Source organism: Aquarana catesbeiana, linkage group LG03 (genome assembly GCF_042186555.1).
Source record: "Aquarana catesbeiana isolate 2022-GZ linkage group LG03, ASM4218655v1, whole genome shotgun sequence".
Classification (NCBI taxonomy): Eukaryota; Metazoa; Chordata; class Amphibia; order Anura; family Ranidae; genus Aquarana; species Aquarana catesbeiana.
Genome location: NC_133326.1, coordinates 561,714,990 through 561,738,044, shown reverse-complemented (window position 1 = coordinate 561,738,044; position 23,055 = coordinate 561,714,990). Strand labels below are relative to the sequence as shown.

At 42.8% G+C, this 23,055-nt stretch overlaps 1 protein-coding gene across 2 annotated transcripts in view; it reads left to right on the top strand.

Moving 5' to 3' along the window:
- Positions 1-23,055, top strand: part of WDR91 (WD repeat domain 91) — a 102,146-nt gene that overhangs the window by 51,758 nt on the left and 27,333 nt on the right. For both annotated transcript variants that reach the window (XM_073621789.1, XM_073621788.1), the window contains 5 exons: positions 5,038-5,156; positions 5,544-5,730; positions 13,526-13,681; positions 15,919-16,112; positions 18,656-18,806. In XM_073621789.1, coding sequence (XP_073477890.1) covers positions 5,038-5,156; positions 5,544-5,730; positions 13,526-13,681; positions 15,919-16,112; positions 18,656-18,806 — 807 coding nt within the window. The remainder of the gene's footprint in view (positions 1-5,037; positions 5,157-5,543; positions 5,731-13,525; positions 13,682-15,918; positions 16,113-18,655; positions 18,807-23,055) is intronic.

Genomic DNA, 23,055 nt, shown 5'->3' with positions numbered 1-23,055 from the left:
CAGGATATACTCCTGCGCTAATGGATAGGTGAGAAATTGTGTGAACAAATATTTAAATAAATGTAATAAATGGGTTGCCACTCTCAAAAGGTGAATGTGCCTTCGAATGTGAAAATCAACGTAAGAGCACTAACCAATGCTGAAAGGGCTAACACATCATTAACGTTGTGCAATAAATGACAATATTAATAATGATAATAAATACATAATAACTGATTAGAGTCCATAAAAAGTTCACAAATCCTTCATAAGTTTCAAAATCTTCAAGTGCAGTTTCAAATTTTCATTGTGCAGTGTAAAGTGCCAAGTCCTGAAAAAACACAATTATTCTGTGCAGTACGTGCTCCCCTCGATGTGCACTCTCACTCACCAGATATAATGGACTCCCGTGACAAGTCACAAATGCTTGTGTGGATGGCTGGGCTCTGTTGTCCAACGGGCTGTATCTCTGACTGTAGCGTAGATTGTTCTCAGTTTACTGTCATAGGATATGAATAAATGGCAGAGAAAGCGATGTAGCATAATTCCATTTATTAAAAAAAAAAACATATCCACTCACATGTTAATGCTGTAACAAGTGTTAAACCCCAGAATGTGAAGTAACCATTGACTGACTTGTGACTCGCCGACCGGAAGTGACATCACCACCTGCGGTCAACTGAAGCGTTTCGTCCCTCCCACGAGACGGTATCAAAGGATGTCCCCGGGTGGTGTTGTATGCAAGTATATAGAGTGAAACTCCTCCCTCACACACCTAATCTGAATGAATCGCTCAATGACTACAGAATTATGTCATAGCCTCTTCCTGTGTCTGATTCTAAAGGTGCACTAGGCTTCACCTCTTCTGAATCCTCCATCTTAGTACACCAAGAACTCGCAGAACTAAATTAATGTCTCTAACTGTATATATCCTTTCAGTTTGAGGTAGATGAATTAATAAAGGGTCAAATTAAACAAACAAATGGATGATTTCAAATAAATGTTAAAAATAGAGATTAAAATTATATGTAATTCAGGTTTGGTGAACCTTTTCTGAACCAAATCTTTGTTTATAGTGGCTAGATAAGGAATCTAACCACCCCAATATTAAATTCTCTGCGATTACCTATATGGTTTTTACGATATACATTTTTTTTGGTTAGTGAATGCTTACAAAGATTAAAACGGAGTTCCAGCCACAATTTTTTTTATTTTTTTTAAAAGTCAGCAGCTATAGAAGTACTGTAGCTGCTGACTTTTAATAAGGACACTTACCTGTCCAAGGAGCCCGCAATGTTGGACACCCGAGGCCGATTCGTCCACCGTCTCGGGTGCAGGCGCCACCATTCCAAGGGAAACCGGCAGTGGAGCTTTCAGGCTTCACAGCCGGTTTCCTACTACGCATGCGTGAGTCGCGCTGCGCTTTGGCCAGCTCATCTTCTGAGACACACACAAGTCCCAGAAGGCAGCGGGGGAGAAGGAGGAGGGCTTGCTGCAGAAGAACACGTGACATACTGCGCCGCAGCCGGGCTAGGACGGAAGTAAATTTTATTCTTTCTAAAGGTAGGTAAGAAAAAAAAAAGAGAGAGATATACAAAAACGAGGGGTGGTCTTTAGTTTAGTTTAAGACCACCTTGAAAAGGGGCTGTAACTCCGCTTTAAGTCATATCGACTCTAAAAATTTCCGCAGGAAATATTCATACTCTCTTCGGGTATGATTGATGCTAGATAATTTAAGTACTTTTACATAATAATATCTAGGGTTGTCCCGATACCACTTTTTTAGGACCGAGTACAAGTACCGATACTTTTTTTCAAGTACTCGCCGATACCGATTACCAATACTTTTTTTTTTTTTTTTTAATGTCACGTGACAGTGTGTTGGGTTTTTTTTTTTTTTTTTTTAACAGTGCTTTCTTTTTTGGGGGGTGGGGAGCGGGTGAACGGTGTATGTGTGTGGTTTTTTTTTTTTTGTTTTTTTTTTTTTTTATTTATTTACAATTTTTATTTTTTAAAATAATATTTTTTTTATACTTTATTGCAATATGTGTTTTTTTTTTTTTTTTATCAGCCCTGTTGGGGGGCTTTGGTGAGATATCAGGGGTCTTAACAGACCTCTGATATCTCCCCCTTGAGACAGAGAAAGAGGCAGAGGATAGAGATTCCCCAGTCCCTTTCTCTGCAGCCTCAGCTGCACTGAGAATGAATGGAGAGAAGACAGCGGCTCCTCTCCATTCATAAACTGAGACATCGCAATCACAGGAGATTACAATGTTTCAGTTATGTGAATGGACAGAGTCAGCTGACTCTGTCTATTCACAAAGCAAGGAGGAGGAGGACGGTGGAACGGAGGGGGACAGAAAAGGAGAGGGGATCGGAGGGGACAGTCACAGCAGAGAGGCACAGAGAAGGAGAGGGGAACGGAGGGGACAGTCACAGCGGAGAGGCACAGAAAAGGAGAGGGGAACGGAGGGGGGCAGCGGAGAGGGACAGAGGAAAGGAGGGGGCATGGAGGAGGATGCAGTGACAGTCAGCGGTAAGCGATCACCGCTGTATGTCACTAAAGCAGCTGAAAGCCGGCGGGGGGGGAGAATCTTGTAACTCCCCCACCGCCGATCACAGCTGTCCTCTAGGTATCGGGGGAAGCAACGGGAGCATTTGCCCGAGTACAAGTAATTTGGGCAAATGCTCGGTATCGGTACCGATACTAGTATCGGTATCGGGACAACCCTAATAATATCCCCATCTAATGGTTGGATGCATCCCTAATACATAGGAATTTCTAGATAATCTACTAAAATATGGGTACTAAGTTCCTGGAAATTAATATAATTTTAAGGCTTTACTATCACTATTGGTTGGCTCTAATCTACTATTTTGATAACTGTTCTAATGGACTCATAAATTTACATTTTGGAGGTATTATTAACCCTATTACTTTAAACAAATTATAATAGGAGATGAAATGGTTAACATCCATCTCTACATTTAACCCCCTGGGCATCAATATACCCATCTGGTATATCCATCTTGATTCATTCTGAGAAAATGGCTCTTCTCATACGTGTCCCCCTCCAATGTCTATTTATTCTGTGTATCCCACAAAATTTGAGTTGTATGGGGTCCCTATTATGATGTAGTCTAAAATGGTTGGATAGACTATGATGGTAAGATTATTTTCTTATGTTATGTTCTCTTATGCCACGTACACACGAGCGGACTTCTCGTCGGACTGAACTCCAAAGGACTTTTCGACGGAGTTCCAACGAAACGGACTTGCCTACACACGATCACACCAAGGTGCAATCGTTTCGAACGTGATGATGTACGACCAGACTAGAATAAGGAAGTTCATAGCCAGTAGCCAATAGCTGCCCTTGCGTCGTTTTTGGTCCATCGGACTAGCATACAGACGAACTGATTTTTCGATGGGAATCGAGTCTGTCGGAAAGATTTGAAACTTGTTCTATTTCTAAGGTCCGTCAGATTTTTGGACAGAAAAGGTCAGATGAAGCCCACACACGATCGAATTGTCCGGATTCTTTCCGTCGGACCTTTGATGCCGAAAAGTCCGGTCGTGTGTACGCGGCATAAGTCTAATTTTTAGTTGTCTCGTGGTTCTTCCGATATACTGCAGACCACAAGTACACTCCAAAAGATAGTACATGTCACCTATCATATGAAATCAAGGTTTTTCCTGTGGTGTTAGACTGGAATCAGTAGTTTTCCTTTTCCTATTTGAAGAGCATGTTCTACAAATCATACACCTGTCACAATTGAAAAAAACATCTAGATCAAAAAAGTGACAGTCTTTTCGGGGGGGGGGGGGGGGGGTCAGGTACAGTTCCCACCAAATTATTTGTAAGAGTAGGTGGTCTCCTGTAAACAAAACAAGGTTTGTCCACTAGATTTTTTTGATAGTATAGGGTCCCTCTTCAGTACGGGCCAATGTTTTTTATATGGTTTTTTCAATTTGTTTGAATTTTTTTGTTGAACACCGTGCTAAAATTAATCTCCCAAATGTATTTTTCCTGTTTTGTTATTGGTATTTCCTCTCTACTCATGTTCTTGACCTGCTCTTTAACTAATGTGTCTTTTTATACCCTTTTTCTTCAAATCTATCCATCAATAATTCTGTTTGTGTGTTGAAATCCTGTACTGAATCACAGTTCCTTCTAATGCGCATAATTTGTCCCTTAGGGATACCATTGAGCCATTTTGGGTGATGACCACTTTTGACAGGGATATATCCATTTCTGTCAGTGTCTTTGAAATGTGTACGCGTATGGAGATGGGTACCTTCCACAAATATTTCTAGATCAAATTTTTTTTTTTTTTTTTTTTTTTTTTTTTTTTTACTTCATTCTGTAGTCATTGAGCTATTCATTCAGATTAGGTGTGTGAGGGAGGAGTTTCACTCACTAACAATGGTTACTTCTGGTTCCAGGCTTTTACACTTGCTACAGTGTTTTTAACATGCGAGTGAATATTGTTTTTTTTTATGGTTAATAAACTGAATTATGCTACATCGCTTTCTCTGCCATTTATTCATATCCTATGACGGTACACTGAGAACAATCTACGCTACAGTCTGAGGTACAGCCCATGGGACAACAGAGCCCAGCCATCTACACAAGCGTTTGTGATTTCTGTCAAGGGAGTCCATTATATCTGGTGAGTGAGAGGGCACACCGAGAAGAGCACGGACTGCACAGAATATTTTGTGTTTTTTCAGCACTTGGCACTTTATACAGCACAATGGAAATTTGAAACCGCACTTTGAAGCTTATGAACTATTCAATATTTATGAACTTTTTATGGACTCTATCTAATCAGTTCTGCATTGCTTGTCATTATTATGGTCATTTATTCATTTATTGCATAATGTTAATGATGTGTTAGCACTTTCAGCATTGGGTTGTGTCCTCGGGCAACCTATCTCCATGGAAATAAAAGATAACTGAGAAAGATGCTTTTTGTGAAGTTTTGTTTCAAGTGATTGTAAAAAAAAAAAGTAATTTTGAATTGTGTGTTTGAATCCTGTCTCTGTTTTTTTAGATCTTTGCTCTTCAGGCGGAGGCTCACAGACTGAGAAAAGAAGGTGACGATGGCCCCATAGTGCATCACAAGCTGCCTCATTATGTCTCCAACATGGATCGGCTGGGGGACTCTGAGCTGTAAGTGAAGTACTGGTGAGATGCAGGTTTAGTTGCCTGTTAATTTTATTCATCTAGTTTAACATTAAGTGTGCCTAACAGTGTATATTGGGCACTGATTTCAGTGCCTGTGCTTAGTCTTATGTTACTAATATAGATGCAAGGACACGTGCGCGCACACACATGCACACTAGTTTAGATTTAGTTTCCTTGCTTGATCCAAAACAAGCAAGCAGGTGAACTCAAAGTCCTCTGAAAAAGTACTGGGTGGGACACATACAAAATATAAAAACAGCATTCATAGGAGAAATTAAACCCTAGACACCAGTGCTACAAGACTAGAATGCTAATCATAGGAAGCTCCAGGTGCTTCATAAAGGATTTGGTCTGTTTTTTTATCTTTCATAGTAACATGGTATCAAGTCAAAGGCATGCTGGATCAATGGTCCAGTCCCAAAAGTCCTCTGGATTCCTCTCCTCCTTGCTCCCGCAGAGTAAAAAGGCTGTGCCTTCCAGGCCTCCACCAGCTACCATATCCTCACCAACGCAGAGTTCCACTGCACTGCCACTTAAGAAGGAGCCAGCAAACAATCAGGTAAGATCAGATGTAAATACTGCTGGTCTGGCAGTTTGAGAACCTTAAAGCGGAGTTCTACTAAAAAAAAAAAAAAAAAAATTAAGTCAGCAGCTACAAATACTGCAGCTGCTGGCTTTTAATAATCAGACACTTACCTGTCCCAGGGTCCAGCGAAGCGAGGGAATGAAGCACCACTCGTCTCCCCCTCCTCTCTGCGGCGCCAGCATTGTAAGCGTTGGCGCCTGGCTTTGGCTTCACAGCTGGGCACCCATTGCGCGAGCCGCGTCTGGCCGGGCAATCCATCTGGGACCTGTAACGTGTCCCAGATGATTGCCGAGGGGGGGGGGGGGGGGGGGAGAGGTGATCTCCCTTCCTGTGCCACAAGGAAGTAGGAGCTGGGACCCTCTGAAAACAGGGTACCGGCTCCCCTAAAAAAAAAAAATGACATGCCAAATGTGGCATGTCAGGGGGTCACCTCCCTTAAAGCGGAAGTTCCATTTTTAGGTGGAACTCTGCTTTTAATGGGTTTCTTTTGTTTTTTTGACTCTTGGGTAGGCATTTGTTTTTTTTTTTCTGCAAAAATTAAGGAACAGACTAAGGCCTTGTTCACACCATGGTGCAGAGACGTCAGTTTTCCTGTACACAAACTCTTCTTTGTATGCCCTGTTCACACCACAACGTGCAGATTTTCTCTGCGCAGGAATCTGCAATGTGTATGCTGTCTTCTGCAAGGAAAAAAAAATTTGCATGAAATCAACATTGGTATCAACAGGGTATGTGATGTGCATGAAAACTGATGTCAACATGCATAAAAACTGACTGAAACGTGCAATTTTTTAAGCAGAGACCCTGGAGAATAAAATGTTTTTTGTTGCACTTCACACAATATATGCGCAGTGGTTTATCAAACACATTTTCTGGAAATAATATACACTTAAATGTGGGCACAAACACAATATAATACTAATAATATAATGTATTTAATGTTTTAACAAAATTTTGGTAAAACATAAAATATTATGTTACACCGAGTAAATGGATACCAAACCTGTCACACTTTTAACCGCTTCAGCCCGGAAGAATTTACCCCCTTCCTGCCTGGGCCATTTTTTGCGATACGGCACTGCGTCGCTTTAAAATTTATGTCCTTTTTTTTTTTTTTGTTTTCCCCACAAATAGAGCTTCCTTTTGGTGGTATTTGATCACCTCCTGTGGCTTTTATTTTTTGCGCTATAAACAAAAAAAGAACTATTTAAAAAAATATATATATATCTTTTTAATTTTTGCTATAATATCCCAAAATGAAAAAAACAAAAACAAATTTCTTCCTCAGTTTAGGCCGATATATATTCTTCTACATATTTTTTTGTAAAAAATTTGCAATAAGCGTATATTGGTTTGCGCAAAAGTTAAAGCGTCTACAAAATAGGGGATAGATTTATGGCATTTTTATTTTTTTACTAGTAATGGCGATCTGCGATTTTTTTTTTTTTTTTTTTTTTTTTTTTTTTTTTTTTTTTTTTTTTTTTATTGCAGCGGACAGATCGGACACTTTTGTGTGACCACTGACATTTATACAGTGATCAGAGCTAAAAATGGCCACTGATTACTATATAAATGTCACTGGCAGGGAAGGGGTTAACACTAGGGGGTGATCAAGGGGTTAAATGTGTTCCCTCAGCATGTTCTAACTGTAGGGTGGGATGGGACTACCTGGGGGAGGAGACAGATCGTTGTTCCTATTTACTAGGAACACGCAATCTGTCTCCTTTCCCCTGCCAGAACCAGGGGACACACACACACACACCCCAGTTCTAGCTCTGTAAGGAGCAATCGCGCGCGCCCCCCTATACCCCTTGAAGCAGCCGCTGTAAAGCTACGGTGATTTGCACAGGGGAGCCATTCTGCCGCCGTCAAACTACAGCGAGCCTTTGGCAAGTGGTTAAATTGTGTGTGCCCGTGGAACGGTGCCAAACTACGTTGCCTAAAAATTTCCATAGCTGACTCTTTAAAAGCCTTTTACAGGCTACCAGTTTAGAGTTACACATGAGGTCTGGCGCTAGAATTATTGCTCAGTGTGACATTTGCGGCAATACCTCACGCATGTGGTGTGATCACCGATTACATGTGCGTGCGGGACTTTTGAGTGCATTCCCATTTACGTGTGGGAACGGGTGGGCTTTATTTTTATTTTTTTACTCTGTAGATTTAATCATTTTTGATCAACTTTAGTGCTATCACAAGGGATGAACAACATCCCTTGTGATGGCATAGGGCATGACAAGTCCTCTTTATGGAGAGAGCTGAGGTCTTTTAAACCCCATACTTCAAACCAGGGGCGTTGCTAGGTCTGCAAAAGATCTGGGGCTAGAGCCCATAGCGGCAGTCACCAACCTTTTTGCATGTGTTAGGGGGAGACCTAAGCAATTTTTCACGGGCGATGGTTGGTGTTGGTGCTTCAATCATCATGGCACCATGGTTGATATGGTGTCAGGGTGATTGAAGTGCATTATTTCTATTGTTACTTTCTAATATATAATGAAGTGGTTCAACTCCCCATACTGCAGAATCAGTGGGAGACCAGGGCGTGTCACTTGCCACATCTCCTGCCACCAGATACAGCATGTTACTTGCCACCGTCACCTGCCACTAGATGTGGATTGTCACTTGCCATGTCGCCTGCCACCAGATGTGGATTGTCACTTGTCACTTTCACCTGGCAGCAGATGTGGATTGTCACTTGCCATGTCACCTGCCACCATTTGCAGATTGTCACGTCACCTGCCACCATTTGCAGATTGCCACGTCTCTTGACACCATTTGCAGATTGTCACTTGCCACGTCTCTTGCCACCATTTGCAGATTGTCACTTGCCACGTCTCTTGCCACCATTTGCAGATTGTCACTTGCCACGTCTCTTGCCACCATTTGCAGATTGTCACTTGCCACGTCTCTTGCCACCATTTGCAGATTGTCACTTGCCACGTCTCTTGCCACCATTTGCAGATTGTCACTTGCCACGTCTCTTGCCACCATTTGCAGATTGTCACTTGCCACGTCTCCTGGCTCAGTTTGCAGATTGCCACATCTCCTGTCACCATTTGCAGATTGTCACTTGCCACGTCACCTGCCAACTGATGTGGATTGTAACTTGCCATGCCAGCCAGTGCCACCAAATGTGCATTGACACTGCATTGGTGGCAGGCTGACAGCACTGGTCCATTTAGTAAGAGCAGGAGAGCGATGATGCAGGGCGGGCAGTGAGAGATGTCATATCGCTGCTCCCGCTGCACCTCCGACATTGAAGCAAGGGGGTCTGGCTGCAAAGTGGAGCTCCACGATGACAGGAAGCACGTGACCTCCACTCCACCGTGCTGTGAGGGTCGAAGAGCGCTGATGTGTGACGGGCAGTGAGAGATTATGTCATTTCTCTGCTGCTCGACGCACCTCGCTCCAAAATTGAAGAGGCCCGGCTGTGAAGAGCGCTGATGTGGAGTGGGCAGAGAGAGATGTCATCTCTGCTCGTCTGCCCACTCGCTTCTCTCCTCTCCTCCAGCCTCTCTCATGCAGCCAGCCTGCCCGCCGCTACCCGCTGGTTAGTCAGGGACCCTGCAGCAAGAGACTCGGGGCTATGGGCCCCAGATTCGGGTCTATAGCCCCAATAGCCACCCCCTAGCAACGCCCCTGCTTCAAACTAAACAAATGTGATTCTACTAACCAAATAATAAATATACTTGACTGGACAGGGTAAAATACCTGTGCCTGGGATGCCGCCGCACGTGCCACTCCACAATATAGATAATAGAAAGTCCGACATTATGGTATATTAACGCTTAAAACTTTATGTAATCTATTGTAGATCCATTAAGACATCTAAGGGAATCCAAGCCAAAACAAGGCTGATGTTTCAGCCCTTTCTCGGGCCTTGGTCATAACACACTGCAGCATTGAACAGCTGGAGATTACCGGACATGCAGATAAAAATGACATGGCGTTTAAGCCTAAGTTAACATGTGCGATGCGGGAACCAGCGCGATTCCATCGCCTGTTCCCGCATCGCATTTCTCCCGCAGGCAGTTCACACTGCCCTCTGCGAACCGCTGCAGGTGTCAATACAATGTTAATGACACCCACAGACCGGTTCACAGATCGCAGTGAACTCGCACAGGAATTGGATTGCATGGGTGATAACACCCATGCGATCCGATTGCAGTGCGAGGGGAAAAAAAAAAGTCCCTGCGCTATTTTCCTGTGAATCCAATGCGAGTTCAGCCATACAACTGTATGGCTGAACTCACATTGCACAGACATTGCAAGTGATCAGCACCACAGTGTGGGTGCGAATTGCATGCGATGTCTGTGTTCGCACATGTGTGAACCTGGGCTTAAGCTTTAATATACCCTATTGCCAGATCTTTTTCTATAATCTATTAGACCCTATATCTCTCCTCTGACCTCCAAAGCATCTGATGAAGCCGAGATTGATTTAATCCGATGCTTTTACAAGCCGGTAATAGCTTGTAAACTTCAACCTCGTCACTTCTGGTTTCTGACATAACATAGTGAGAGGAACAATATCCGTTCCTCTCACTGTGTATAGGGAAGCTGATGCTGCCAGTTGCATTGGTACCGGCCTCCCTGATAGGATGGTAGAACCCAGTAAAGGTGGCGGCAGGAAGAAGACCCCCTTCCGTCACCTGAAAAAGTAATACAGTGGCTCTGTAGCCGCTCAGATTACTTTTACTTTGTACAGGTTTACTGGCCATTTGTTTGCAGATGTGTTGTTCATTTTATGCATGGTTACGTGTTGGATGTATATCCACAGTTTATTGAATGCTGTTCCATATTGCACTGTGGCACTTTATCTACTATTTCTTATTGGAACATGCATGTTTAATTATGTGCTGTCTTATATTGCATTTATGGTTTGCTGTTCCATATTGCACTTTTTGCGCCTTATTTGCTGTTTCATATTGCAATTATTTGCATATTTGATCTATAGCGCTGCTTTGGCACATATATAACCCCTGGCAAAAATTATGGAATCACCAGTCCCTGATGATGTTCCTTCAGTTGTTTATTGTTGTAGAAAAAAAGCAGATCACAGACATGGCCAAAAACTAAAGGCATTTCAAATGGCAACTTTCTGGCTTTAAGAAATACTAAAAGAAATCAAGAAAAATAATTGTGGTGGCCAGTAACAGTTAGATTTATAGAACAAGCACAGGTAATAAATTATGGAATCACTCAATTCTGAGGAAAAAATGATGGAATCATGAAAAACAAACAAAATAACACTCCAACACATCACTAGTACTTTGCTGCACCACCTCTGGCTTTTATAACTGCTTGCAGTCTCTGAGGCATTGACTGAGGTGATAAACAGTACTCTACATCAATCTGGCTCCAGCCTTCTCTGATTGCTGTTGCCAAATCATCTTTGCAGGTTGGAGCCTTGTCATGGACCATTTTCTTTAAGAGCCCTTGCACACTGGGGCGGTTTGCAGGCGCTATTGCGCTAATAATGGCGCCTGCAAACCGCCCCGAAAGTGCCGCTGCTTTCATTCCAGTGTGAAAGCCCCGAGGGCTTGCACACTGGAGCGATGCGCTGGCAGGACGGTAAAAAAAGTCCTGCCAGCAGCATCTTCGGAGCGGTGAAGGAGCGGTGTGTATACCGCTCCCTTACCGCTCCTGCCCACTGAAATCAATGGGATGGCGCGGGTATACCGCCGGCAAAGCGCCTCTGCAGAGGCGCTTTGCGGTGGTATTTAACCTTTTCTCGGCCGCTAGCGGGGGGTAAAACCGCCCCGCTAGCGGCCGCATACCGACGGTAAAACGCCGCTAATAATAGCGGCGTTTTACCGCCGACCCCGCCCCAGTGTGCAAGGGCTCTTACTTCCACCACAGATTTTCAATTGGATTGAGATCCGGACTGTTTGCAGGCCATGACATTGACCTTATGTCTTTCTTCAAGGAATTTTTTCACAGTTTTTGCTCTATGGCAAGATGCGTTATCTTGATAAATGATTTCATCATCCCCAAACATCCTTTCAATAGATGGGATAAGAAAAGTGTCCAAAATTTAAATGTAAACCTGTGCATTTATTGAAGATTTAATGACAGCCATCTCCCCAGTGCCTTTACCTGACATGCAGCCCCATATCATAATTGACTGTGGAAATTTGCATGTTTTCTTCAGACAGTCGTCTGCATAAATCTCATTGGAACGGCACCAAACAAAAGTTCCAGCATCATCACCTTGCCCAATGCAGATTTGAGATTCATCACTGAATATGACTTTCATCCAATCATCCACAGTCCACGATTGCCTTTCCTTAGCCCATTGTAACCTTGTTTTTTTGTGTTTAGGTGTTAGAGATGGCTTTCTTTTAGCTTTTCTGTATGTAAATCCCATTTCCTTTAGGCGGTTTCTTACAGTTCGGTCACAGATGTTGACTCCAGTTTCCTCCCATGTGTTCCTCATTTGTTTTGTTGTACATTTTCTGTTTTCAAGGCATATTGCTTTAAGTTTTCTGTCTTGACGCTTTGATGTCTTCCTTGGTCTACCAGTATGCTTGCCTTTAACCACCTTCCCATGTTGTTTGTATTTGGTCCATGTTTTAGACACAGCCGACTGTGAACAACCAACATCTTGTGCAACACGGCGTGATGATTTACCCTCTTTACCTACATACTAACAAGCAGATTTAATCTGATCCAGGTGTTAGTGTTTGTAATGAAAATTTACAGGGTGATTCCATAATTTTTTCCTCAGAATTGAGTGATTCCATAATTTATTCCCTGTGCTTGTTCTATAAATCTAACTGTTACTGGCCACCACAATTATTTTTCTTGATTTCTTTTAGTGTTTCTTAAAGCCAGAAAGTTGCCATTTGAAATGCCTTTAGTTTTTGGCCATGTCTGTGATCTGCTTTTTTTTCAACAACTGAAGGAACATCCTCAGGGACTGGTGATTCCATAATTTTTGCCAGGGGTTGTATTTCGAGAATTATCAAATTTTTTTAGCAAACTGTTTTTTGAGTTTCACTTACCTAGTGTGGATTTTCTACACTTCTTCTTTTTTTTATTTTTCCCATGTCCCTGTACCATTGGGTTTCAACATTTCTCTTCACTTCCTGTCCCAGAGGGAAGTTGCAGGTAAATCTCCCATGGTGTGATGCTTCCCCCCCTTAGACCTTAGGTGTCCCCATTGGAATACCTTCCATCGCCTTTCTGGGAATAACTCTAACATTTTGGATTTCCCATCAAAGGTCACCATTGCAAATAGAGTGGTTAATCTTCCCAGTGGGTACAGAGATGGCAATAAAAGTTTGGGTGTCCAATCCTCTTCAAAAGTGTATTGTCTGGAGATTAACTTTTAGTTAGTTGCAGGAAGTACAGTGTCACGCCCTTTGCATTTTCCTTCTTGCACTCCAATGTGTGAAGGCATGGCTGCGGTGGGCTCATATATAGGGCATTTTTAGAATCAAAGAATACTCTGCCTGATTTTTCAGTCTAGAGTTAGCGCTATCCAGAAGATAAAAATAATAGCATAGAATAAAAGGCTATCAGACTAGAAATATACATATCCGTGCAATAGGAGAGCACATTATGAAAATGAGAGCCAGTTAGTGGATATGCTGTGTACCCTCACTAGTGTTTAAAGGTTTGTAATTTTTTTGTTTGCTGTGTATCTATAAACAGAACGAACACAGCCACTTTGCTATACCTTGCTGTTATAATGTATAGATGGTTTAGTTTTCTGTTACTATATCATCTGATCAGTATTTAATGGTGCTTCTCTACCTTCAAGGCCCAGAAAACTAAAGAGGTGCTCAGCCTAGCCAAGGAGGTGAAGAGCGTGCAGAGTGTTCTTGGTGTGCCCAGTGCCAGTGATCCGACCTTATTGCAACAGAGACAGCGACGGCTTCAGGAGAGGAAAGAGCTCCTCGCTAAGACACCGTCTCAAGTGAGCAGAGGTCCTCTTTACCTGACTCTTTTTAGTGGCTGATATTCCAGCCATTCCTTAAATGTTCACAAAATTACTGCTCCCAGATATGAACATATGGATGCATTCAATAAAATATGTTTATACCAGCTGAACATGAGCTAAAGTCTGAATGAAGGATGATATGGATGCCACAATTACTTTACCGGTTGCTCAACTGTCCAGTATGGCTTTCACAGCCTATATTTAGAACAATAGACGCCCAATTCAGGGAATTACTATGGAAACATGGCCACTCTAGAATTAAACTTGGTACGCTCCAACTCTCTAAGGATAGAAGTGTTTTTTTAGTCCTTAATGCCACATTATATTATCTGGCCTCCCAATTACAACATTTTTATGGATGGCTTAAACTGATTGAGAACAACCCTGAACTAATGTTTGTAATTTTTTTTTTTCTATGTAAAACTCTTTAATTTATTTGATATAAATTTAAATTACTTGATATAAAAAAAAGTCTGAATGAGAAAATAAATCTGGATATCTGATTTAGGCTTGCTGGAATTTACATACATTACATATATTTTGCAGTGACGCTGTTTGCTGTGGTGTGTATCTTCCATATAAATCTGAAATTTGTATGAAACCCAGTACCTAATTTTTATCACAGCTGCACTCCAAGCTTTATACATAAAACTTTTTAAAGTTTCCCTATAGCCAAAATTTGGGCCTTTGCCAATGGGCTTTTGAGCTTTTGACGATGGCATCAACTTGACACTTCTGAGCTTATTCAGAATTCGATGACCGGTGCAGTCAACCACCTCCTGGGTTTTGCACTCCCATAGACTTTTGTATGGGGATTCAAAAGCCAACCGAAACAGGCCTTTAAAGTCGCAATAAAAGTTGTGCCTGAGGGGAAAAAAAAGTTGGTAAATACCTTTCCCAAGGCCAGCGCTTCCAATTGCTGGTATAATGAACAAAGACCACTGCCCAAAGGCTCCCGCGGCAGGGGTGTCCAAACTTTTTTCATAGAGGGCCAGTTTTGATGAAGTGAACATGGATGAGGGCTGACCATTTTGCCTGACGTTCTTTGAACCATTAAAATTCATCCTAATGCCCCGTACACACGATAGGATTTTCCGACGGAAAATGTTCAATGGGAGCTTGTTGTCGGAAATTCTGACCTTGTGTAGGCTCCATCGGACATATTCCATTGGAATTTCTGACACACAAAATTTGAGATCTGGCTCTTAAATTTTCCGAGAACAAAATCCGCTCTCGTAAATTCCAATCGTGTGTACACAATTTCGACGCACAGAGTTCCACGCATGCTCGGAATCGAACAGAAGAGCCGCACTGGCTATTGAACTTCATTTTTCTCGGCTCATCGTACATGTTGTACGTCACAGCGATCTTGACATTCAGAATTTCCGACAAGATTTGTGTGACCGTGTGTATGCAAGACAAGTTTGAGCCAACATCCGTCAGGAAAAAAACACCATGGATTTTGTTGTCGGAAAACCCTATTGTGTGTACAGGGCATAAGTGTGTTCGTCCGAGCCCTAATACACTGCCCAACAAGAATTCTCTTGCCGCTGTGTGGTGAAGAGATGAACTTGTGTGTGTCTCTGTCATCTCTATCTCTTTTGTGGCTCCCAATGAATCCTCGAGCACCGCCCAGGACTAAGGATGATTTGTGTTCCTGTTATTTGGATATACCGTATTTATCGGCGTATAACACGCACCTTAACTTTAAGAGGGAAGTTTCAGGAAAAAAATTTAAATTTTATAAATAAAGAACTGTGAAGCAAAATAAGGGTCAGTGCCCATCTGCAGCCTCCCCATTGCCATGAATGCAGCCTGATCCATGCCCATCTGCAGCTTCGGAGGGGACAGGAAGGGGGGCAGGACGAGCGCTGACATTACATACAGGAGAATCTCCTGTTTACGCGGCGGCCTCTTTGAAGCAAAATCTCGTCTCCTATGATAGAACAGTCGTCCAATGCCAGACCAGGAGACAGGCCCTCCTATTACAGACGCTGCCGAGTAAACAGGAGATTCTCCTGTATTAATCTGATGGCACGCCTCCCACCTGCTCTATGGAATCCAACACTTCGGGAGTGTGTGTCTTTTGTCCCTGTTGCATTCACTGGTTTGTTGCTACTAACCTCTAGATCACAACAACAAAGTTTAGATAAGCACTGGTTGTCCATACATCGCAGCATAGACGAGATAAACTGTATCTTTAATTCTTACAGCAAAGCACAGAGAAGAAGCCTGAAATTTCAGAGCCAGAACCTGAGCTTCGCCCTGAAACTCAGCAAGACCCAGTAGAGGCATTGATAAGGGGTGTCGGGGGAAACGGTGCAAGAGGAGAGAAACCCGAGCAACCCTTCATAGTGCTGAGCCAGGACGAATATGGAGAGCATCACTCATCCATCATGCATTGCAGGTACCTGCTTTGTCACCAATATGTCAAACTATAGTAGACGAGCAGAATGCCAGGCCAAAGAGTTCAACACAGTTAAAATACAAACTTCGATATGTGAATAGTTAACACCATGTTTTCTTTTTAAAGGAAATAGTAGAGTCACCTACAATCATGTGGACTAGATATTCATGGGCTAGACTCCTGTGCCCAACCTGAGGCCTTTTGACACCTACTATGCTGCCCTCAGGCCCCTGAAGTCATAAGTCTGTGTTTCCCTTTCCGGAGTCCTTACTCAGGCCAGTGAAGGAAAATATTTAGAGGTGCACCAAATGGAAATTTTGGTATCGAAAATGATAGTTTAAAAAAAAAAAAGATGGCGAGATAGATGGCTAAATCGATGGATAGATGGCGAGATAGATAGCGAGATAGATAGTATTCGCCTTTTTAATTAATATAGCGGCACGCTATAATATACTTTGCAGCTTGCTATTAGGGCACTCTAAAGGCAGGAGGAGCTAGAAGTGCCGGTGGGGGACCCCAGAAGAGGAGAATCCGGGCCGCTTTGTGCAAAACCGTTACACAGTATAACATGTTTGTTAAAAGAAAAAAAATTACTTTAGACTGTGTGCAGGGAAGATCAGCATCTGAACCCAGAGAAGGTGGAGGCTGATAGACTGGAGGTAATAGAAGGCATTACAATTACATTTAAAGTAAACTTTTACCAGTATTGTGCATTATATTTAAAATGATCATATCCATGAAAACTTTAATATAAAAGATTTCTATCTCCCTTCCACCCTTCATATAGATTCATGTTTTTATATATTTATTATTTATGTTCACTGTTTCACAGTATAAATGAACCCCTTAGAGTAGCGATTATCTGCTCTTTTTGTATTAATAAAGGACTAATTTTAGTTTTTTTAACCCCATTGTGACAGGTGATACAAAAAAAAAAGCATGCTGCCGCTACTAAATGTCTTTGGCCTGGTTCCCCCCTATGAGGTTTTTTTTTTTTTTTTTTTTTTTTTTTTTTTTTTTTGTGCTTTCTGCAGAAACACACTACATAGTTACATAGTTAGTCAGGTTGGAAAAAGACACCAGTCCATCTAGTTCAACCAAAAAAATTCATACAATCCCATATACACAATCCTTCACCCACAGTTGATCCAGAGGAAGGCGGAAAACCTCAGCAAAGCATGATCCAATTTGCTACAGCAGGAAAAAAAATTCCTTCCTGATCCCCCGAGAGGCAATCAGATTTTCCCTGGATCAACTTTACCTATAAATGTCAGTATCCAGTTATATTATGTACATTTAGGAAAGAATCCAGGCCTTTTTTAAAGCAATCTACTGAGCTGGCCAGAACCACCTCTGGAAGGAGTCTATTCCACATTTTCATAGCTCTTACTTTGAAGAAACCTTTTCCGTATTTGGAGATGAAATCTTTTTTTCTCTAGACCTAAAGAGCGTCCCCTTGTCCTCTGTGATGACCGTAAAGTGAATAACTCAACACCGAGTTCACTATATGGACCACTTATGTATTTGTACATGTTGATCATACCCCCCCCCCCCCCCCCCTTAATCTCCTCTTGAGAGAATAAATTCAGTTTCTCTAATCTTTCCTCATAGCTGAGCTCCTCCATGCCTCTTATCAGTTTGGTTGCCCTTTTCTGCACTTTCTCCAGTTCCTCGATATCCTTTTTAAGAACTGGTGCCCAAAACTGAACTGCATATTCCAGATGAGGTCTTACTAATGATTTGAACAGGGGCAAAATGATATCTTGCACTGGTTGCAGCCAGACTTCATGGAGAGGGCTTTCTGAAGCATATCTGGCACGTACAGAATCACAGTTAATAGATCAAATAATATGCAGAGTGGTTCGAGGGAAGCTACAGAATGACAAAGATGTTTTTATTACAAATTCTGTGAGCAGACTGCAGTTCCTCTTTAATACAAGAAAGGACTTTGCTCGCTTTGGAAACCGCAGCTTGGCATTGCATGCTATTTATTGAACTTATGAACTACCAAAACCCCCAGATCCTTCTCCAGTACGAAGTGTGTGTCCTTTTTAGCTGACATTGGGCTTTGATATATTGTATATTTCTCTAAAGATTGTACAAAAGTGCATAAATATATTGAGGCAAATTGAAAAAGTTTCTCCTTGTAGTTGAAATAATTCACTCATCATCTTTTCCATAAAATCCTGCTCTTGTCTTGAGAACACATACATCGATGCGGGTTGCTTTGCTGCTTTACGACACTCAGATTATTTAAATGGAGTATAGTACATTAGTGATAATTTATCCGAATGTATTTGACCCATTTTTCTCATGACCATTAATTTTGTTTACATTGGAAAATGAAGGTAGGTGACACTGCATCCAAAGAGTATAAGCCTTTTGACTGTGGCTGCTTGACTAGCATTTTTTGAGACACTCACATTCTTAGTCTACATACCCTTACTGGTGTAAGATGTTTGGGCAAAAATAGAATTACTTGGATTACCTTGTATTCAGCAGCATAAGCTTTGCACTAACGTTTCTGTACTTCCTTCCCACAGGGTGGATTGCTCAGGAAGGAGGGTAGCCAGTTTGGATGTTGATGGCGTGATTAAAGTATGGTCCATCGATGGTATTATGCAGACCAAGGCATCTGCCATCTCCAAGTCCGCTCTGCTGTCTCTGGAGTGGGCAACAAAGAGAGACAGACTGGTAAGTGCACAAGAGTTTAACTGTAACCCACGCTGTTAAAGCTTAATTCTACTTTGTTTCAATTCAATAAACAAAGAACAAAAACATGTTCCTTTATAAAGCAGCCGCAGCCAAAAAAAACAGCATGAAGTCCCCTCCTGGATAAAACCCCTCTCAGCTAAGCTAACTCAGTTTTTAGCAAGTCTCCTTAGGTAATGGATTTGCCTGTGATGTCTCTAAAGATTTCCTTTATTTTATGGCCTTTATGAACACCCCTGATACAGTGGAGGAGAACTGCATCCAGTCTGTATGCTGCGGCTTGATGGTTGAGAGGGACTGTACCTAGTGCCTACAGGCAAGAGCGAGGATGGCATGTAATTTTGCCAGTTGACACTGGACCTTGTGGGCAGCGGTCTAGGGTGCAATATATATGGCGAGCTTGCTGGCAGGGTTTTCTACATGTTCAGGATACTGGTCTCCCTGGAGGGCAGTAAAGTCCCTGAAGACCTTACAGGGGCACACCAGCCATGATGGATAAAGATTGGGCCTTCTGGACCTGTAGTATTGAACTAGTAAGTGCCTCTGATATGTTGGAGAATGTTTAATTTTAAAAGTGGAAGTTCTACACCAAAGGATTAAAGTCCACAATGAGATTTTAATACAAGGCATATATTGGTTGCCTTTTGGGGGCCACACATTGCCCCCTTCATCCGGGCTTAAGAAAATAAGATCTGCCTATATACACTCTTACTGTGATTCGTCATTTGGATATGATATGATCTCAAAATATAAACTCGTTAATGTTCAGCAGCTGCTGAAATTGGCTTGGAGTTTGTCAAGCCATTAAAGTTTGGGCAAAGAGTATGCTCCATTCTAGAGAATCAGACAAAAAGTAACAGGTCATCTGGCAGTTCCTGGAAGATTTACAGAGGGCCTAGAGTTTCTTTGTAGTGGCCATGGAAGATTCCATACAGCAACTTTCAAGGGTGGGCCCCATGTCTGTCCACATGAGGAGGATCCTATAGCTCAAGTGTTGATCGGGAGAATGTCACTGCAACTTGAGTTGCAAATTGAGTGGCTGCCCTTGGCGGGTAAATGCTTTTCTTTATCGTACATCATGGGACACAGAGCCTTAAGTAATTACTTCATGGGTTATAGGCCACCTTCAGGTGATGGACACTGGTATACCCAATCCAAGAAGTTCACTCCCTGTATAACCCCTCCTCCTTCCAGGAGTACATCTGATTTTTTTCGCCAGTGTCTAAGGTGTTGGTCACGAGTGAAGATGTGCTCTGAGGAGCTCCAGGAGGGATCCATGCTGGATTTAAATAGCCTCCATACACCAGGTCCATCCAAAGTGCCACTGAGGCCTAAAAGGATGGTAACTGAGGCCTCGTATATGAAGCATGAGGTTTTGCCTGTAACGCCTCTTTGTAGGGCTGGAACCCAGGGCTTTGGTCTTGCTACATTACCTAGCTTTCCTAGTAGGGTGCTTTTACAGGTTGAAGGGAGTTGGAACCCCAGTATCTAGGGACCCAGTCCTTGAAGGTTTGCTAAACGCAGCCCGCCGTGATGGGTGAGGGTTGGATTGTCTGTTAATTCAGCAAATCCTGCGGCGGGGATAAGGTAAGGGAAGAAACTTGGGTATTAAAAACATCTATGTATTCTTCCATTAGGGAAAAAATGTCATGCCTTAATTCTCCAGTAGAGGGAGTCTATGCACATACCTTACTCTGTTGTCTTCACTGTAAAGCTCAGTCTGTGTGTGGTCGCAGCAGCGTGTGCAGGGAAATTTTCAAGGTAAAAGAAATCTGCAAAATGTTTTCTTTCTCCCCCCTGATGGGACCAAAGGGTTAGGGGGACATCAGCGCTGTGCTAGATCCCCCTCCCCAACTTCAGAACCTTTGCAAAGGGAACAGTGGTCTCAGGTTGAGGTTTTACTCTGTCAATTAGGAGGAAAAACAAACCGATGATTCCTCTGTGGAGGAAACAACGGTAGATGAACCTTTTTCAGCCTCACAATCTGAGAAATTGTTGATACAAACTCTTAAGGAGATGGTTCGTTCCACTTTCATGCTGCCCCTGACGGAGTCTCCTGAAAGCTCAGTTTCTTCGAACCTCTTCAGCCTTCGCATGCGTTTCCTGCACATGCATTACTAGAACAGCTTATTTTTGCTGAATGAGATCACCCGGATAAGCATTTTTTCCCTCCTAAGAGTTTTTCAATTCTCTATCCCCTGGAGGAGAAATTCTCCAAAAGATGGAAAATACCAGCAGTTGATGCTGTGATTTCCAATGTGAATAAAGGCCTAACTTGTCCTGTAGACAATGCACAAATGCTTAAGGATCCAACAGATAAAAAGTTGGAATCCCTGTTAAAATCTTCTTTTTCCATGGCAGGTGCCGTTACTCGGTCTGCAGTTGCTGCAATAGGCATCTGTCAATCCCTAAAGGACGAATTTAAACAGGCCCTTAGAGAACTTCCTGTACAACAAGCTCGGGATTTGGCTGAACTACCAAAAGCATTATGCTTTGCCATAGATGCCATTAAAGATTCTATTCACCAGGCGTCCCGCCTTATGCTTGTGCATATGCATAGAATCCTGTGGTTAAAAAATTGGTCAGCTGAAGCACCATGTGAAAACCTCCTAACTGGGTTACCTTTTCATGGGGAGCGGCTATTTGGAGAAGATTTGGACAAATATATCCAAACAATTTCTAGTGGGAAAAGTACTCTTGCCAGTCAAAAGAAAGTATAAACACCCCTTCATCTAAACGGGCTCTTTCCCCTGCACCAGGGGCTTCCGCCTCTAGGCAGTGGAGACGGCCTCCGCCGTCAGACTAGAAGAAAACCTCAGGGTCAAACCCAGGCTCAAAAGAAGTCCTGGGGTTGGAAACCTGCAAAGCAGAATTCTAAAGCTTCATCGTGAAGAAGCAACCCCCCTCACCAAGGTGGGGGGGGGGAGACTTCTGCAGTTTTCAGAAGTCTGGAAAAAGGAAATTCAGGACAGATGGATCATCTCCACAGCAATGCTGGGGTACAAGCTGGAATTTCGGGACTTTCCACCGTCTCGCTTCCTGAGGTCAAGCGTTCCCAAAGATCCAGAGAAAAGACCATCTGTTTCAGGCACTAGACCGATTTAATATCTCAAGGGGTGATCATACAGATCCCCACAAAAGAGCAAGGTCTGGGGTTTTATTCAAATCTTTTCATGGTACCAAAACCAAGTGGAGACGTCTGACCCATTCTAGATCTAAGTAATCTAAATCAGTTCCTGAAGATCCGCTCCTTTCGCATGGAGACCATCAGGTCAGTAGTTTCTATCCTAGGAGGAGAACTTCTGGCATCAGTCGACATCAGGGATGCATATCTGCATGTCCCTATATTTCCCGCTCATCAAAAGTTTCTGCGGTTCGAGTTAGAACAGCCGCATTTCCAGTTTGTAGCCCTGCCCTTTGGGCTAGCCACAGCACCCCGGGTGTTCACCAAAGTGCTGGCCCCATCTCTAGCCAGGTTAAGGGCACAGGGCATAACAGTTGTAGCGTACCTAGACGAGCTATTGCTAATAGATCAGTCGGTGGCTCGTTTGGAGCAGAGTGTACACACTACAACCAATTATCTGGAAAGTTTGGGTTGGATTCTCAACCTAGAGAATCTTCCTTAATACCGCTAAAAAGGCTGAAGTACTTGGATCTGATCATAGACGCAGCCCAGGAAAAGGTGTTCTTGCCTCAGGCAAAGATCAACTCCATAAGAGAGCTGATGCGGATGGTCAGGTCAAATGGCGATCCCTCCATTCGCCTTTGCATGAGGTTGCTAGGAACCATGGTGGCTTCATTCAAAGCAGTTCCCTATGCCCACTTTCATTCAAGACTGTTGCAAAACTGTATCCTGTCTGCTTGGAACAGAACAATTCAAGCTTTAGACTTGCCAATGCAGCTGCCCCCAAGGGTGTCCCAGAGCCTCTCAGCGCAGAGAGGTGAACCATATTCTAACTTGGGCAGAAAGGAATGTTCCGTGCCTATTGGCAGTCTTCATTTCGGGAGTAGAGAATTGGCAGGCGGACTACTTGAGTTGCCAGCATTTATTCCCAGGGGAATGGTCTCTTTACCCCGACATATTTCAGGCTGTTTGTCAAAGATGGGGGACTCCGGACGTATATCTTCTAGCGTCCAGGTTCAACATGAAGTTAGTCAACTTTGTGGCCAGAAAAAGGGATCCATTCGCATGCGAAACGGATGCGTTGGTGACCCCATGGGATCAGTTCTC